The following is a 19,050-nucleotide window of genomic DNA, read 5'->3' as shown; positions in this document are numbered from 1 at the left end:
AGCAGTTTACTGTTTTGCCTTTACTGTGTGTAGCTTGAGTTCTGTGGTTTGAAGAGATTATAATAGACAATGTATGCATATTATGTATCACTTTTCCCTTTTATACTTTGCATTTTTTTTCAGCATATGAGCTCTTACTGATCATATGTTTGTTGAACACCTATCCCTTCCCTCCCCATTTCTGTTCTAAGTGAACTTGGGACATTAAACCAGGTCCAGACTATAAATTCAAGTGCCAGTGGCCACTGTGCCAGTGGCTTCAGAGGAGACTCTCCCTTTGTCTGAACCATCCCAGGTGGGATAGGGTGGGGAGGGGCAAAACCATTCCTTTGTATATTATCTTGAGATGACATGGAGACATGTGGATGTGTGGCTAAGTCCTCATGTCTGTGCCTGGAGCAAGTGAGAGGAATCACTATTATCAGGTGGTACTTTATCAGGGGCTGTTACTGGTGTCCTCCCCAGGATGCTGGGACCTGTAAAGGCTTCAGACTAGAGCAGAAGTAGAAAAGACACTATGGGGAATATCTTCTTAATGTTGCTGATCTTTAAAGAGGAGGGTGGAGATGACTTAAATAAAGCTCTTACTTGAGCAGGGGATTCACTCTGAAATAAGAACACTAGAATCCTGTCTCCAACAATGGCTTTAACTGGTCCCAGGCTAGTTTAATAGGCAGCGAAAGTGTTTTAGAAACTGGAAAAAGGCGGAGAAATGGAGGTGGTAGTTGTTATTTATGACTTCCCTCTGTCTAGGTGGGTTCCTGGAGCCTGGACTTCCCATTTGAAGGAGTGGGTTGATATGTATATACGGCATTTAGAGCAGTGGCTGGCACATGGTATGTGCTATAAAAGCATTGGCAAATGTTATTCACAAAGTAAGCTATAACTCTGAACAGACAGTGATAGGGAAAAAGTCCTGCTGCCAGTGTCTGGAAAACTCTGAGGACTGTTTTTAGTGTCTGTGCTAGTTTTAAACCAACTGCTGGACCCTCTTTTTTTATGAGCCCCCTAAGTGTGCGATCTGCATTGTGGGCATTTCATTTTTACATTCTCAAGGTCCAGTGCAGGGCCAGGACCACAGTGGGTACTCAGACATTTATTGAAGGAATGAAGTTGCTTGAATGCTGATTGGCATCTGAAACCAGGCAGTTCTCATGTGACATATTTGTTTTGTCTTTCAGCCTTGGGCATTTCCAGCTCGAGAGTTCCTTCGAAAGAAGCTGATTGGGAAGGAAGTCTGTTTCACGATAGAAAACAAGACGCCCCAGGGGCGAGAGTATGGCATGATCTACCTTGGAAAAGGTGAGCTGCAGGGAGAGGACTAATTTCTCTGAAGTTCCTTTGAAGATCAGTTTTCTTGCCCAGGCACAGTAGCTCATGCCTGTAATCCCAGCAGTTTGGGAGGCCAAGGCAGGTGGATCACCTGAGGTTGGGAGTTTGAGACCAGACTGACCAATATGGAGAAACCCCATGTCTCCTAAAAATACAAAATTAGCCATTGTAGTGGTGCATGCCTGTAATCCTAGCTACTTGGGAGGCTGAGGCAGGAGAATTGCCTGAACCCAGGAAGCAGAGGTTGGGGTGAGCTGAGATTGCACCATTGCATTCCAGCCTGGGCAACAAGAATAAAACTCCCTCTCAAAAAAAAAAAAAAAAAAAAAAAAAAAAAACCAAACCAGTTTTTTGTGGTGGAAGGCCAATGTGGGTTCTGGTGGAGGAAGCTCTAGGACAGTTGGCTGAAGGCTTAAATGGAAATGCTTTGGGCCCTGGGCATATGGAATATATAGGTACAGAGGAATGCCCCCAGTGGTCCTGTTCCTTGTGTACACTTTTTCCTGCTTTCCTGGCTTGGTTTGGTGCATGTAATACGGAGTTGCATTCTTCCTTGTGTTTAGGCCATCAGCTCATGGAACTCAATGGCTCTGTACTTCTAGGTCAAACTGCTAATTGAATTTCTATAGATTTACTTTTGCATTTTCTATTTCTTTTATCTATCTTGTGGCTTTTCTTCTTTGCTTGGGAACTCTTTTGGAAAGAAAGATTCCTTGAGGGCCTGTGGTTTTTTTGCAGCCTACATGTTTTGTAATGGAATGGAAGGATCACAGATACCGGAGTTGCATAGATGTAGAATTCTGATTTCCTACGGTGTATTCTTTTTTTTTTTTTTTTTTTTTTTTTTTTTGAGACGGAGTTTCACTCTTGTTACCCAGGCTGGAGTGCAATGGCGCGATCTCGGCTCACCGCAACCTCCGCCTCCTGGGTTCAGGCAATTCTCCTGCCTCAGCCTCCTGGGTAGCTGGGATTACAGGCACGCTCCACCATACCCAGCTAATTTTTTGTATTTTTAGTAGAGACGGGGTTTCACCATGTTGACCAGGATGGTCTCGATCTCTCGACCTTGTGATCCACCCGCCTCGGCCTCCCAAAGTGCTGGGATTACAGGCTTGAGCCACCGCGCCCGGCCCCTACCGTGTATTCTTAACCCTTAAATCCTGTAAGCCCTAGTTTCTTCATTTGTAAGTTGCTGAGAGAATTTCAAGAGATAGTATAGGCCGGGCACGGTGGCTTACACCTGTAATCCCAGCAGTTTGGGAGCACGAGGCAGGAGGATCTCTTGAGCCCAAGAGTCTGAGACCAGTCTGCGACCACATGGTAAAACCCCGTTTCCGTGGAAAAATTAGCCAGGTGTGGTGGTGCATGCCTGTTGTCCCAGCTACTCAGGAGGCTGAGGTGGGAGGATCACCTGAGTCTGGGAGGTCGAGGCTGCAGTGAGCCGTGATTATGCCACTGCACTCTAGCCTGAGGGACTGAGTAAGGCCCTGGTCAAAAACAAACAAAAAAGAGAGATAGTATGTGTGAAGTGCCTCACTCTGGGTATTTGTGTGTGTGCATACATATATACACCTACACCTGTTGTTTAGCTGGGCCAGATGGCTCATGGGATATTAGGTGTTCTGGGCTTTTTGGATTAGGTAGTAAGAGAGTAAGATTGAGGAATGGAGTTGAAACAGAAATAGGACATTGAAAGAGGAATTGATAGGATGTTCTCCAGAAAGCAACCAGATGAACATGAAGTTATGTTCCTTGAACTATTTGGGGAGCAGATTTTTTTTTAAGTTTCCTGTGATTCCTTGATTAAAACCCTTTCAGATAGCTCATGTAATGGAGTTGGTTTGGATAATCTATTTGAGTTGGATAGTCAGTGCTAGCAATAAGCAAGCAGAGTAGAATGTCAGTGCTAACGGTATTCTGCTAAGGCTCTGTTTTTAATGATAGAGATCTTAAAAAATGAGTTGGGAATGACATTGGAGGTATCTTGTTCAATGTTCTACCTAATAGAGAAATACCTCTTTTTAGCCTCCCCAAAAACGGCTACCTGCTTCTTGTTTGAATGAGAAATTCTAGAAACATAAGGACTCTTTTCAAAAAGGGAAATAAGTAAATAAGTTTGCTTTTTACCCATAATTCTTATACTAAGAAACAAATGCTTAAAGATAATTATTGATAATTACTGGTTAGGAAGAATGTACGAGGAAAAGAAGTATATTATCTTCAAAATGCAATTGTTTAAGAATTTCATTACCTAAAAGATTTCAGTTCCATAACAGCTGGTCAGTCTCTGTTACCCCACAAGAGACCTTACTGGACCATAGATGATGGTGAGCACGGATATTTCTATAAGTAGACTACCCCTAAGAGTTCATTTTAGTACCCTTGGTCTTCAACCAAAATGGCCAAATGGTTTAAGAGAAGCTGACATTTTTAATTACTTTAGTTGTTTTTTAAAAGTTTGCTTCTTAAACTGACTCACATTACAAACTGGATATAATTTAGTATGTTAAGATGCTAGTGTTTGGAATAAAATCTGGCATATAGTAGGTGATCAATAAATATGTACTTAAAGAATGGTTGAAATTACCTATATCTTTCCATTTTAAAGGTAAAGAAATGTTTTAATGTTTAATATTTTCGCTAAGGTGTTTTAACTAACTCTTAATGCCAATTCTATTATAATGAAAGAAAACAATGTCCTAGGTAGCATTTGTTTATTTTATTTTATTGTTACCTTTTTTTTTTTGAAGTGGTGGGAATGGTAGAATTTGAGACTTTGTGGTTAACCTAGACTTTGTGGTTAACCTAGAACTTATTATTTAAAAAGAGATGATTAGTCTTCTGACTTTTGAAGACAATATAGTCACCTGCCTGCTCTGAATACTGTCTTCAGATGTGACTTGGTCAAATTCAGAATTAGATAAGATGCAAGAACGAAACCCTTGAAAACAAATTCTTGTTTCACTTTCCTATCTGCCACATTTTGTTGCCTCTCTTGAGGGTCCACCCTAGGGGAAGACATTTTTCTCCTTTTTGCAGGTGCATTCAGAACTCACTTTTTAGAAGTGGGCCATTTTAGCATGCTGTGTGCCAAGAAAATGTCTGACTTATTGGGTGTGCTGTGGATTGGTTCATTTTTATGGTCACTTACCTTGTTTGTATCTGGGCTTCGTTCTTTCCACCCCCTGACCTCCTGGCACTTCACTGCTCAACTTTTCCCTTAATCGTTGAGTCCTTCCTTTTGACTTTTCACTCTTTGGGATTCCTGTTGCTTAGAAGAACCAATGTAAAATTTGCCAGTGTGTCTTTGGCTGGCCTCAGCAGTAACCTCAATGGAAAGGGTCAGGTGATACACACTCACCCTCCAAACCTGAACATTCTTTGTATAAACTCCTCACTTGAGCTTTCCTTGGTAGGAAAAGAGGCTTAAGATTTACCCCTGCAGAAATTTGGGCATGATAATGGTGAGGCATTAGGTTGGGCTTGGAGGCAATGTATGTACCCATTACTACTTGCAGAAGTCAATGTGTAGTATGCAGAATATAAATTTTACAGAATTTTATTCTGTGCTGACATTACCTATCAGTTAGACTGCTGTGTTTCAGGTTATCTTGGAGCTTGTCCTCTGCCATATTAAAGATTTTTATGTAATTATTCCCTCATAGTTGTCTTCCTTTATGGTTTTGGCCGACAAGCAGAGATTTAAGGGAAAATTCTGAGCCTAAAAGCCTTTTCAATAGCATCGAAATACAATTAATGTTTCAAGTGCCTGGGTAGAACTAATCAGATTGGATTTTATGTTTAACTTCATTTTTCTTGCCAGGTCTGATGGCTGCTTTGTGAGAAATGAGAAATCTAGCCAGTATTCTCTCAGTGTCTCTGTGAGAACAAGAGAAAGTCTTTGTCAAATGGTGTGGCTCGTCTTGGTGTCCTCTTGGAGCAGAGAATAGGACATTCCTGAGAAAAATGGGACTTTCTGGCATAACGTGTGATAGGCAGCCCTAAATGAATCCGTCTCTCTGATTGTACAGGGTGAAGCGACTAACTTTTTCTAATTCTTGCCATGTACTTGGCACTGTGCTTGGTGATTTACACATATTATTATTTAATTCTCACAAGAACCCATCAAGGCAAGTGCTCTCCCCACTTTAGAGATGAGTAAATTAAGATGCTGAGAGAGCTTGTCGAAGCTATTAAGCAGCCAGATTTGTGTTCAGCTCCAGGCCTCTGTTCCTCCAGTCACTGCTTTATAGTCTCTTGAGCTGCCAGCTGCATGCGTCTTGCTTTCTTGTCCGTCTCCCATGGTTCCTGAGATTGCCTTTGGCCTGGAAGATACACTAGAAAATTAAAAACAAATTCCTGAGGAGAAGATTGATAGACCTTTGGTTCCTAGAGACTAGATATTATGGGAAAAGAGGTTTCCTGAAAAACCAGTGCTACATTGCTGCCTTGTCCATTTCTCTGGCAGCATTATTCTCCTTGAGGAGCTAAGTGCGAAAGTGGTCCCATTTGGGCTCTGTTGCTGTTGGAGGCAGGTTTGAATCTCGTTTTTAAATCCCACCTTTTCCTCCTCAGATACCAATGGGGAAAACATTGCAGAATCACTGGTTGCGGAGGGCTTAGCCACCCGGAGAGAAGGCATGAGAGCTAATAAGTAAGTATTCATTACTCCTGTGTCTCTCTGACTTCCTTGAGACATCAAGGGTGGTTGGGTTGTCAGCTGTATATTGGCTTTGTTGCATTTTTTCATTCTTGCCCCCAGACATGGGTAACTGCGGGGCTTTCCCAGCTTCAAGGATATTCTTGCCCAGGTATAGATTATTCTGAGCTAGGAAGTCACTCAGCATTCATTAATGGTGTTTGAGGTATATGACTCTTTTAAACACAGGCTTTGAGACTAGGCAGTTCTATTCTTCATAGTCATAAGAGTCAACAAGTCTTAGACCATAGATATTCAGTTCCAGAGTATTTATCTGTCTGTCTAGCTAGTCCCAAGTATTTATTGAGCACTTACTATGTGCCAGGCTGTTTTCTAGGCACTGAGAAAATAATGTGAACAGACTTAACTTCTGCTAACATTTTAATGGGGAGACAGGCAATAAGCAAGTAGCTAAACAGTGCAGGGAATAAGTACAGTGAAAATTAAGTGGGTGAATAAATAGAATACAAAGAAAAATCTCTTGTTTAGAATCTGAAGAAACTGACAAGGCCTCATTTGTTCTGTTTTGAGAGTCAGGAAAAATTTATAGATCTTCAAAGTCTTTTAAGCTTGTGTTGTTTATGTATCTGTAGTTGCTGAATAGGTAAAGTGTATTTTTTTAGCCAATAGCGATGTGAACCTGTTAGAAAGGGGTTAGGGGTTTGTCAGGTTTATAGTATGTATATCATGTTCAAGTTCAGTAGTGCTGGTTCTCAGTAGGATGGATTGCGGCTGGCTTTCATTAACACTTTAGTCTCTGAACAAAGTGCTACATCTGTGTAATTTGGAGGCTGTAATATTGCTGTTTTATATCATTAAGTCCCTGCTGTTTTACCTGACTGTCATAGCTATAGGAAAGGCTTTAAATAAATATTTGCATGAGGTATACCAATGATGAGGATGAACAAAGGCAAAAATGCACTTTTTGTATTCTTTTTGCCTTCACAGACTTAGTGGCCAGGTCTTTCACCGTGGACTTCTGTGGTCCTTTCTGACTGTGAGGAGACATTTTCTGAATCTATAATTGGGGTGTGCCAGTGGAAATTTGTTGAATTAAGATATTTGTTTTGGTGGTGTTTTTGGAAGTATGCCAAAGCTGTATCTTAAGGGCAGTTACTGGCTTGATTACTGTTTCAGTATTTTTTGGGAATTCAGTTTGCAACTAGAATGAATAATAAAAATATCTCACAGCAGGACTGGGCCATTTCAACAAAAAACTCTTTCCTGGAGTACCAGTCCTTTTCCTCCAAAATTGTTTTGACTTCAAGTCACTTTTTCCCAGTTCTGTGTTCGGTTCAATCTCTTACACTGTATTTCTTCATCTAATTTTGACTGTGAATTTGGATCCCTGGGGGTGTGATTGCCTTTTGGGGTAAGGGAGGGAAGAGAGGTGAAGACTTCTGGCTTGAGAAATTGGTAGGTTGTCCTTGCTTAGGAATCCCTCCTGCTGAAGATGGGAAGAGGTTCAGTTTATGCATACAGCCATTGATGGTACCGGGTGTTTGAGATTATGCAAAAGCCATGCAGTTTCATGCTGCCTTTAGCTTAGATATAATAGAGAAAGAGGAACCATTTCTAGCCTTTTTAAAAAAAAACTTGATTTGATTTGTCTGCTGATATTTTGGCGGCTCTAGTACGTGGTTTGGTTTCTTGCCTGATGAAGGAGGAGGCTTCCATTTTCAAGCTGCTTTTGTCTAGCTTGCCTTATTGAATGTGTAAGTAGTTGGGGGGTAACATTATCTGTGATAGCAGTGTTCATTCCACATTCTCCAGCCTTGTTCTGTAAACTGAGAGAGAAAGAGTGGTTCTTACTCAGCTTCTCTGAACTACTGAGCTGTGCCTGGATTCCAGTTCCTGAATCTGGGTTGGCTAAATGAAGCGCTATCCCCTGGAGCAGCTCCGAGCCACTAACTTTTTCTCCTGTATTCAGTAATGGCAGTATTGACATGTATGTTCTTTAGATCGTCTCATTAAATGCTCTTACTATTTAACCTTTTGTTTGAAGGAATAAGTCTGGAATCTAGAAATTGCAGTCTTGATGATTTTCTGGTTATAGGCTTGGGTCTTAAGCCATAGATCTGAAACAGAGCTTTGGTGTCTTTAAGGGGTGAAGGTGCTGAAGAAACCCTCTGTCAGAGAGCCTCATATTTCTGTTTGCGAACTCACTAACCACTCTTGTTTATTTTTTATGTTCCAGTCCTGAGCAGAACCGGCTTTCAGAATGTGAGGAACAAGCAAAGGCAGCCAAGAAAGGGACGTGGAGTGAGGGGAACGGTTCACATACTATCCGGGACCTCAAGTATACCATTGAAAACCCAAGGCACTTTGTGGACTCACACCATCAGAAGCCTGTTAATGGTGAGGCTGGCGGGAACAGACAGATACGACTCAGGGTGATTTCTTTCTGTTTGCACTCTTTACTTCTTGAGGTTTGTAAAATCTAGTAAGCCTTTCTTATACTTATTTGGTATCCATGGGAAATCCTTAAGGGTAAAACAGCACCTTAGTATTTCAGAAGGGAATTTGGATTCAGTTCATGTAGATCACATCAGATACATTTTGAACAGCTAGTCCTGTGCTGTTGCAGGGTAGTAAATTGCTGGTATTTTGCACATTGGTTATGTTCTGTTCTCTAAAAGAAGGCTACTAAAATACCACCCTGAAACTTAGAGGGAGAAACATGTATTCTGTGTATATCTAAACATATACAGTCATCCTTCATTGAGATTGGTTCCAGGACCCTCTCCCCATCTTCCTCCCGGGGATACCAGAATCAAAGATGCTCAAGACCTTTATATAAAACGGTATAGTATTTGCCTATAACCCACTCACATCATCTTGTATACTTTAAATCATCACTAGATTACTTACAATGCCTAATACAGTGCCTACACACCACTTCATTCGTGTAGACTTAGCATAATACTTGGTATGTGGCAAATTCATGTTTTGCTTTTTGGAACTTTGTGGAATTTTTTGTTTTTTTTCTGAATATTTTTGACCTGTGGTTGGTTGAATCCATGGATGTGGAACCCATGGATACAGAGGGCTGACTGTATGTGTATTTATGTGCTATATAGTTTTTGGCCTGATTTTGAGATCTTGCTAACTTCAGACTTAGTAAAATAAAATTATTACCAATCTTCAGTTACTAATTATTTTTTGTTGGGTGCCTGGTACTCAGGTGAGCATCCTGGCTTATGGATAACAAACCTTCAGTGTGAGCCACGAGGTCCCAGAAGGTTCAGAAAATGGAGAAGCAGGTCTAATCTGCATTCTCCAGGAATCGTTTGTGCCAGAGTCTGTTATATAAACCCTTATGATCTGCCAGTGCCTCCTTACTTTTCAGAGGGAGGCTTTCTCAGGGTTTTCGGGGAGAGGAACTGTGTTAAATGCAGTTTGATTGAGCATTGTTTATCCTTGGCAAGATGTTTGCTAAGGGCTTAAGCTGTTTATTCTGTCATGCAGCTATCATCGAGCATGTGCGGGACGGCAGTGTGGTCAGGGCCCTGCTCCTCCCAGATTACTACCTGGTTACAGTCATGCTGTCAGGCATTAAGGTCAGACCATACTCTTGGCTACGTGGTGGGTATAGAGTTTGTGGATGTTCAGTGATAGATTCTTCTACCTGGGGACTTTGGATCTGCTGTTTTGTCCTAATGTGGGCCATTAACATTGATTTTAAACTTTGTAGTGTGACAATTCTAATTGGATCGATAATGTGGGCCATTAACATTGATTTTAAACTTTGTAGTGTGACAATTCTAATTGGATCGAATAACTTTTATTTATTTATTTATTTTTTTGATTTTTTTGTTTTTGTTTTTGTTTTTGTTTTTTTGAGACGGAGTTTCGCTCTTGTTATCCAGGCTGGAGTGCAATGGCACGGTCTCGGCTCACCGCAACCTCCGCCTCCTGGGTTCAGGCAATTCTCCTGCCTCAGCCTCCTGAGTAGCTGGGATTACAGGCACGCACCACCATGCCCAGCTAATTTTTTGTATTTTTAGTAGAGACGGGGTTTCACCATGTTGGCCAGGATGGTCTCGATCTCTTGACTTCGTGATCCACCCGCCTCGGCCTTATTTATTTATTTTTTAAAGTATTCTGGGTCTGTTTGAAATGAGCTGTGCTTAAGGATTGTTGAGTATGTAAACCTAGAGAAATGGAGCAATGAGAGGCCATGAAGTTTGCTGAATATGGTTGCATTAAGCATTAATGTAAAATATTTATTTTGGTTTTTAAAAAATCACTAAGGGGCCACTTTTTACTGTAATTAAAATTGTTGTCCTCACGATAATGTGAGTTTTATTATCTTCCTTTGCCAAGAAGTCTGAGGTGATATTTCCAGTCCCTTTTTACCAGTGTGTTTTAAATTAGAAGGCCTGATTTAAGACCTTTCTGAGTTTAGCTTTGTGACATGTGTGCTTTTTGGAAGGCTTAGTGTGGGGTGAGAGTGCCTAGCACGCACATTTAGGCTGCATTACTCACCTACCTTGCTTTTGCTTTAGTGCCCAACTTTTCGACGGGAAGCAGATGGCAGTGAAACACCAGAGCCTTTTGCTGCAGAAGCCAAATTTTTCACCGAGTCGCGACTGCTTCAGAGAGATGTTCAGATCATTCTGGAGAGCTGCCACAACCAGAACATTCTGGGTACCATCCTTCATCCAGTGAGTGTGTCTGTGCAGACTGGGTTGCAATGGGCTAGGGATGCATTTGGGGTTTGAAGAGCAGGAGTTTGCTTCTCTTTCTCTTCTTTTTCTCTGTATTTAACATCCCTTAAAATATTATGGCAGGATTATTATTAATATCTGCTGATTTTTCAGGCAGATCATAATTTTGATTTTGATTTTCTAGGGAGCTATCATTTGTCTTACAGAATTGGACAATTTCCTCACGTTTAGGAAATTAATCTCAAGTGTTATTGGGGAAGAGGAAGAGGAACTTGATCACATACTTAACCTAACTGTTTGGTCCTAGAGGTTGCTACATTCATTAGAAGTAGAACTGAAATTTGTAGAATAGGGTTGGTGAGGTCTAGAAGTCAGCTAGCTGAAGTACTGGTAGATCAATAATGAGGAAACTAAAGTATGGAAAAAATATTTTTTGTATTCCAGGCCTTATCCAGCTACCTCCTAACTCTGCTTTCAGCGGGGAATAGGTTCTTTATGTTCTTGTGCTTCCGATTGTTGAAGTTTTTACCTTATTGTGCCCTTTGGTAGTTGGATTATTCTTGGACGAAAGATGGCCTTCTTTTTAATACCTAAATTTGAATGGATTTTCATTATTGTAACCTGTGTCCAATACAGTTAAGCTACTTATTCTTTGGCTAGATAATTCTTCCAGTTGTGGAAGGTTGAGAGGCTTGGTTTGGGGTGTGCCAAGGTCATGTCTGTTTTTTCTGGAGTGCTGTCTGGTCATGCCCTGCCAGATGGCTCTGTGTCACAGTAGAGTGTGAATTTTAATTCACTGGGCAAAATGTAGCTTCCCTTATTCCCTACTGAGCCTGTTCTTCAGCCCTCCCCTTACAAAAAGGGGAGGAAGTGCTGGTAGTGAGGGAGGGAAGAATAAGGTGTAATCTCTACTAAAGATTAACATCCTCCTCTGCCCACAAGAAGAGCTATTGAAATGTCAATTCCATTCAATGCCACTAGCATTTATCCTACCCCTGTTAAGTGAGTTACCATGGTGGATATTGTTGGGAGCCGAAGCCAAGGCAGATGAAAGGAGTCTCAGAGTGGCATGTCTCCCATCTTAGGAGTGGTTTCCTAGTGAGAGAAGCTACTCCACTGTAAACAAATAAATAGATTGTGGCTGTGTTAATTGTGTCAGAAGTCTAGAGAAAGGGTTTTTTTGTTTGTTTGTTTGTTTTTTTGCAACAGAATCTAATCCATGCCTGCCTCTCATGTACCTTGTTTTTCAGAATGGCAACATCACAGAGCTCCTCCTGAAGGAAGGTTTCGCACGCTGTGTGGACTGGTCGATTGCAGTGTACACTCGTGGCGCAGAAAAGCTGAGGGCGGCAGAGAGGTAAGGTCTGCCAGAGAGGCCTTCCACTTGTGGATCTTGTTAAGGATATTTAGGGAAAGAAATCTAGTGATTTTCTCCCACCCCTGTATGTCAGTGTCCGCTTTACTTCAGTAAAGGAGTAGGGCAGTTCCTCATAGAGGAGTGACTTCAATATTGGTCTTCAGTTTCAGTCTAATTGAATTCAGGATAATAATAAGGACTTAAGAGTTTTCACCTAGGCATGATTCTTCACTTGATTTGCTTTTTTAATGTTTTCGGGTCATTTTTTTCCCGAGCTCCTTGCTTAAGTTCTGGGTTTTAGACATTTGGAATGAAATAAACTTGAAGCTTATTTGAAAAAGATGAAACTGCTTATCAGCTGCTCCCAAACAGACAGGAGCAGAGGGTATGATGGAAAGACAGAGCCTGTAGGTTTTAAACCAGGACCATTCAGTGTTGTTGTGAGGCCTGTGCCCTAACTTATTTAAAAGTATGTTTCAGTAATCAATGCTAATACAACCCTGAGATGTCACTGAAGTGTTCTTCACTTGTTGCCTGTGGTTGAAGCAGATGTAGAAATAACTTGTTTCCAGAAAACTGCATGTAGAAATCCCAGAGATTTGTGGTCATTTCAACTATCAAGCTCAAGACGTAGATTAAGTGAACTTGTTCCATTTGATGGGGATAGATGGAAGAAAATAAACCAAGTAGCAACAGTAGATGAATGGAAATGATGCTCAGGAGAGTGAATCACCACCTTCAATGATGCATTTAAGCAGAAGACATCACACAGCCAATGGCGTTAGTCTACTCTCAAGGCTTGCTCTATGACTTGTTTCAGAATCTTAAAGTTATAATGGTCTTGATAACTACATTTTTGCCACTGAGGTTTACAGTTAAGAGATGTGCAACGACATGAATGAATAACTATAGTATTTGTTCCTTTTCTTAGGTCTTTTGCATCCTTCATTACCTATAAGCAGAAGTATTTGCAACTTTTTGTAAAAATAGATATTAACCTGGGCCATTTGATATGGCACATCCAACATGTGTAGTGTCTGATGGAAAAAAACAGTGATTACTTAGAATTTTTTTATGTTCTACAATTTAATTAGAAAGATACAATAACCATTATCAAGTACAGTGTTCCAAATACTTCTGATTATTTTACAATGCTCCATTTCTTTTTTTTTTGGATCAGAGAATCCTTGTTACATTCATTAATATTCTAAATTATTCTGATTTCTTTATGCATTCTTTAATTTCTTGCCTTTCTTTGAAGAAAGTGAATGCAGTAAAAGTGATGATATTGGTAGAAGATTTTATGGATTTTTTGAGAGAGTGTTCATCATTAAAAAAACAAGCTTAGACTAGGGAATGCAAGTCATATTTCGATAATATGTGATTGCTTGTCTGCTGTTTTGCATGCTATATTTGAGCTACTTGGATCGTAAGTAAAATTGCTTCGTCTGTATTGAACTACTTCATGTGTTTTACAACTACTACATCCTGCTTTGTGTTTTTCTCATTTTAGTGCTTCTCTAAAACAAAAAATTGCAATACTGTTTTCAGAAATAATAGTTCCTTTTCACTGCATATGTATCCACTTATTTGTAAGTGGTTTAAGACAGCTGTTCATTGATTAAAAAAAAAAAAAATCTTTGCATATATTCCATTTCCCACTCTTAGTCTGGCTCAGAAAATATCTACTGGGGATAATACTTCAAAATAAATTTCTGGCTACATAGCTATCTTATTTTATTTTATTTTTTAACTCTTGTCAATGAACTTTATAAGGATATTGTTTATTTTCCAATTATTCTATAGATGCACTGTTCTTCTGTATAGGTTTGGTAGCTGGTAACCTTTTTATAATTCAGATAGAAATTGAGCAGTTCTGTGCTTTTTAAGAAATTATGTTTGTTTAGATGTTTGGGTTCTTCCCATTTAAAAGAGCAAGTTACTCTGTGCTTATCAGCCTAATTTGTGTAGTAGTCACCCAGAAGATACTGGATAAACCAGAGTTAGTAATGAAGGTGGACTAGAACCATCTAGGCTCAAAAAATTGTATGCCTGGACCATAGTCTCCTAGCCATGGGCTTACAGTATATATGCATTTTGCATATTTTCATTTACTGTTACTCTTTGTTCTAGTTTGACTGGTGGTCTTTCTTCTGGATATGTTTTTAGGGTAGAGTAGGATTCTGCACCAAATGTGCTCCCATGGTAGTGGTGGATTCCATTTGCTGACTTAGTCTGTCTGAATGATCTTGCATCCTTGCTTTGTTACTAGGTTTGCCAAGGAGCGCAGGCTGAGAATATGGAGAGACTATGTGGCTCCCACTGCGAATTTGGACCAAAAGGACAAGCAGTTTGTTGCCAAGGTGAGTCATTCTCAGCATCTTGATGAGCATAGTAGGCATTGCCAGGCTAGTAATAATACAAGAATTTGAACTATTAGAAATGCCGATGCTCTTGAAAATTCAAGGCAAGCCGGTGTGTGTGTGTGGTGTGTGTGGTTGTGTGTGTGTGTGTGTGCATGCACGTGCTCTTGAAAATTTCAAGGCAAGCCATTAGGGGTGTGTGTGTGTGTGTGTGTGTGTGTGTGTGTGTGTGTGTGTGTCTGTGTGTTATAGGGGACTTAGAAACCATAAGACCATTTAAATTTCTCATTGTAAATTAGCTAACTTCAAACTAGCTTGAAATATCTCTCATATTTTAGGACTTTTTTTTTTTTTAATCTGCTTAGCAAATAGCATTGTCTTAAGATTTTCTGTGTCCAAGTACAGATGATCTCTGACTTACTGGGTGGACTTAAGATATTTTGACTTTACAATGGTGTGAAAGCAATAAATATTCAATAGGAACCACATTTGGAGTATCCATACAGCCATTCTGTTGATCATTTTTTATTCAGTAATTTAATAACATGAGATATTCAACACTTTATTATAAAATAGGCTTTGTGTTAGATTACTTTGCCCTGTTGTAGACTTATGTAAGTATTCCAAGCACATTTAAGGTATGTTAGGCCAAGCTATGATGTTTGGTAAGTTAGGTAAATTAACCTAAGTGAAAGTTGGCTGCCTAACCTAAGGTAGGTTAGGCCAAGCTATGGTGTTTGATTAAGTTTCCTTTCTTCCTTCCTTCCTTCCTTCCTTTCTTCCTTCCTTCCTTCCCTCCCTCCCTCCCTGTTTGAACAAGGGCTGAAAAGAGATAAATGCATTTTCAACTTATAGTATTTTCAGCTTATGATGGGTTTATCAGGAGTTAACTCTATTGCAAGTCAAGGAACATTAATAGATACATGACCTCAAGTTTCTCTTCTTTCTGTTTTGGAGCTCTTGTTCCCCCACACCACTGCCCCCCACCCCCCGAGAGTTCTCCACTGATGTGTCTTGGGGTAGACTGCTTTACTGCTTTGAAGGAAACTAGAGCTATTATCCTTGGTTGTTATCAACAGTGCTATAAAAATATATTATCTTGGTTGCATGTTTTTGTAACTTAAGTGGCAGACCTGTTCTCTGTGTCTTCCCAAAATGCCGTAATGTTTTCCAGACTATTTTTACTTTTGCCAAGAGATGCTAGTTTTTTTTTTTTTTTTTAAATTGGCTAAGAGTGGTCCAGTGCCAAATTCTTGGACTGAGAGGTGCTATCTCCCTATCACCTATTTGTGAGTTTAGGAGGGAAAGCCACTAGGTGGCACTGTGAGCCTGAGAAATCCCGAGACTGTCTTAGAATGGTAAAATTTTAGCAATCTCTGAGGAAATACCTACATTTCTTCACTCTCTTTGTTATGATGCCCAGAGTAATAGGTCACAGAGTGGTCCACTGGCCTCTTTCTCTCTTTTTGTAGGTGATTTCTAAGCAGCTGTGAGGTTAGCCATAGTCACTCCTTTTGGTAGGCATGAGTGGGAGTTGCCCCTGGTGAGATATCCTGGCATCCTCCAGGTCTTGATGCAGACCAAATGGCCCTTGCTTCCCTTCTGTGAGAGGAGTGTCCCAGTGTGGACACTTGGATATGGGTTGTTCTGCCTACTTGGAATTCAGTTGTGCTTATGCTTCCCATAGCGTGTTGTTCCATGTTCATATAGCTACCGAATGAAAGGATGCTTTTTCACTCAAAAAGGGAGGCAAGCCTTCAATTTTTCACCATCATCACTTGGAGGGTCTGTGACATTAGTGATGTAGATGAAGCAGACGAGGACCTTAATACCCTACTGTGTTCCAACCAGCCTGTCCTCAATTAAAGCTGACTTTGTAGAAAAACCTAGTGTATTTTGAACAGTTTTGGGCCTTTGCTGATTGGGGAGTTAAATGAAGTACTGCATAATAACAAAATTCAAAGGATTTAGATTATTGAGCTTTGCATTTATCTTAAATATGACTTTATTAGTTATTAGAAAAGGGAGACCCGACCCAACTGTAGGAGAATTTTTTTCATTTTTAAAAATCTAGGATCCTAGGAGCTGTTTTTTCTTTAATGAGAGTGAAGCTTTTATCATGACAATGAAGTTTTATTCATTATGATACCAAAGTAGAGGAGATTGCCCCTAGAAATCATCTGATTGAGGATTATGAGGAGTAACCAATTTTCTGTAGAAACTGAAACATAAATTTAGGCTGTTTGAGTATATGTCTGTTTAGAGGGTAGAGAGAAATAGGTAAAGGTTTTTAAAATTCTTTCTTTCTTTCTTTTTTTTTTTTTTTTAAGAGATGGAGTCTTGCTCTGTCACCCAGACTGGAGTGCAGTGGTGCGCTCTTGGCTCACTGCAGCCTCCACCTCCTGGGTTCTAGCAATTCTCCTGCCTCAGCCTCCTGAGTACCTGGGACTACTGGTGCGCACCACTCTGCCCTGCTTATTTTTTGTATTTTAGTAGAGTCGGGGTTTCACCATGTTGCCCAGGCTAGTCTCAAACTCCTGAGCTTAAACAATCCACCCTCCTTGGCCTCCTGAAGTGCTAGGATTACATGCGTGAGCCACCGCAACCGGCCTAACATTCTTTAGCATTAGTTTTGCTTTTAAAACAGGAAAAAAGCATAAAGGAGATAAGCATAAATACCCATACTACATGAAACACTATGACTTGGCCTTCTTGTTGTTGTTGTTGTTGCTGTTGTTTTAAACAAAGTTGATTATATTGTGTATCCCAGTGTTGGAAAACTATGGCCCCATGGGCTGATCTGGCTGGACACTTGTTTTTGCATGGCCTGTGGATTTTACATTAGAAAAAAATGTATTTTGTGTTAATAAAAAATATATAGTGGCATGTGAAAATTATGTGAAATTAAATTTCAGTATTGTGAACAAACTGAAACATAGCTATATGTGTACGTTTGTGTATTGTCTATGTTCTTGTGCAATAATGGCAGAGGTGGGTAGTTGTGATAGAAACTACAGCCCACAGAGACTGAAATATATGTTATCTGGCTTTTTAATAGTTTGATGATCTCTGATCTATACCAGTCTTACTCAAAATGCCTTGATAAAGTGACATAAGGAGCTTGGGCCAGAATGTAAATCAAGGCATTTCTTCCTTCATCAAGAAAAGCTTACTACAAAAAAAAAAAAAAAAAAAAAAAGTCAGCAATGTTCTTAGTGATGTAGTTGATTAATGTTCTGGTACAAGTTCCTTATCTTCCTGCAAACTGGCAGCCACTTTGAATAGCACTGATCTGTATTCTTTTGTGTGTAAGTTTGCACATTTTAATTTTTAATACAGAAAATATAAAATTTTTTGGAGGCTTACTAAAGAATGTACCAGTTTAATTTCACTCTTCCTTGAGGCTGCCACTTTCAACTCTTGGCTGATTCATTTCTGAATAAACCATTTACATGGCTGTTTCTTAATTTTTCAGTTTTAGGTACAACTGCTTTCCTTCATACCATGGAAGAGGAGGACTTACAGTTTTTCACACACGCACACATACATTGGCGCACAGGGTTCTTACCCAGTTCTCCCAACTTGATGATATCATAATTTGGTTAATACTCAGTATTTATTTTAAATGACAAACAACACTGTGCTATTTAGCATATTATGGCTACTTTTAGTTTCCTGCACAATTTTTTTTGTTTTCCGTGGAGTTAATGATGTTTAAAATTTACATTTTTTTTTTACATACTTACTATTAATTCAGCCTCTAAACTCTTTGTCTGCCTAAACCTCCTCTCAAGAGGAAATTTAGTCTGCTAACACTGTCTTGAGCCTGGAAACCTGCATCGGTGTGGATTGGTTTCTTTTTTTGCCTGTTTTAGAGCTGTCGTCTTTGGATTTCTTCACCATTGTCCTGGGGGATTTCTTTGCCTTACTCTTGGATTGGAGCTAGGATTGCTGGATCTCACAGCTTCCTCTTTATGATTTGCTACTTTGTTTTGGTGGCACACATTCTCTAACTTCATGGCAAAGAATGCTCGGGAGGTAAATTTTCTGAGACCTTTCGTGTCCATTCTCTACTTAACACTTAATAGTTTAGCTGGATATAGAATTATTTTATTTTAGAAGTCATTTTCCATTATAATTGTATCCATCAGTATTGCTCCACTGTTAGTAGTTTTCAGTTTCTTGTTTTAGATTCCTTTATAGTTATCTTTCAGTACTTTTATTGACATGATACTATTTTATTTTTTAAGAGCTTTTTTTTGTTCTCTGGATGTTTCTCTTTTACTATTTTAAAAAATAAAATTTAATACTTATTTCAGAGAGAAAAATCATCTCTTAGCTTTCTGTGGAATTGATTTTTTTTTTTTTTAAGTTTCTTTTTTCCTGCATACTTGCTGTGTTCTTCAAGCTTTTCCTCTCCCCTCCTTGTGTTATTTTGGTCCCTTATTTTTCATATTAGAGGCTTTCCTCAGATATTTGCTAAGCCTTGGTTTTCTGTCTTATTTGAGAATGAGATATTAAAACACTGAGTTTAGAAGCAATGATCCTATGTGTGGGATTAGTTGTTTGTTTGTTTTTGAGATAGGAACTTGCTCTGTCACCCAGGCTGAAGTGCAGTGGTACCATCAC

The 19,050-nt window shown here is 39.6% G+C and overlaps 1 protein-coding gene across 1 annotated transcript in view; it reads left to right on the top strand.

Annotated features, from left to right (window-relative positions):
- Window positions 1–19,050, top strand: part of SND1 (staphylococcal nuclease and tudor domain containing 1) — a 442,553-nt gene that overhangs the window by 43,579 nt on the left and 379,924 nt on the right. The window contains exons 3-9 of the mRNA XM_003921017.3: window positions 1,182–1,302; window positions 5,908–5,986; window positions 8,229–8,389; window positions 9,500–9,591; window positions 10,540–10,698; window positions 11,952–12,058; window positions 14,331–14,421. Coding sequence (XP_003921066.1) covers window positions 1,182–1,302; window positions 5,908–5,986; window positions 8,229–8,389; window positions 9,500–9,591; window positions 10,540–10,698; window positions 11,952–12,058; window positions 14,331–14,421 — 810 coding nt within the window. The remainder of the gene's footprint in view (window positions 1–1,181; window positions 1,303–5,907; window positions 5,987–8,228; window positions 8,390–9,499; window positions 9,592–10,539; window positions 10,699–11,951; window positions 12,059–14,330; window positions 14,422–19,050) is intronic.

This window comes from Saimiri boliviensis, chromosome 10 (assembly GCF_048565385.1).
Source record: "Saimiri boliviensis isolate mSaiBol1 chromosome 10, mSaiBol1.pri, whole genome shotgun sequence".
In the NCBI taxonomy this organism is placed as follows: domain Eukaryota; kingdom Metazoa; phylum Chordata; class Mammalia; order Primates; family Cebidae; genus Saimiri; species Saimiri boliviensis.
The sequence above is the reverse complement of the archived record's forward strand: the minus strand, read 5'-3'. Positions and strand labels throughout refer to the sequence as shown.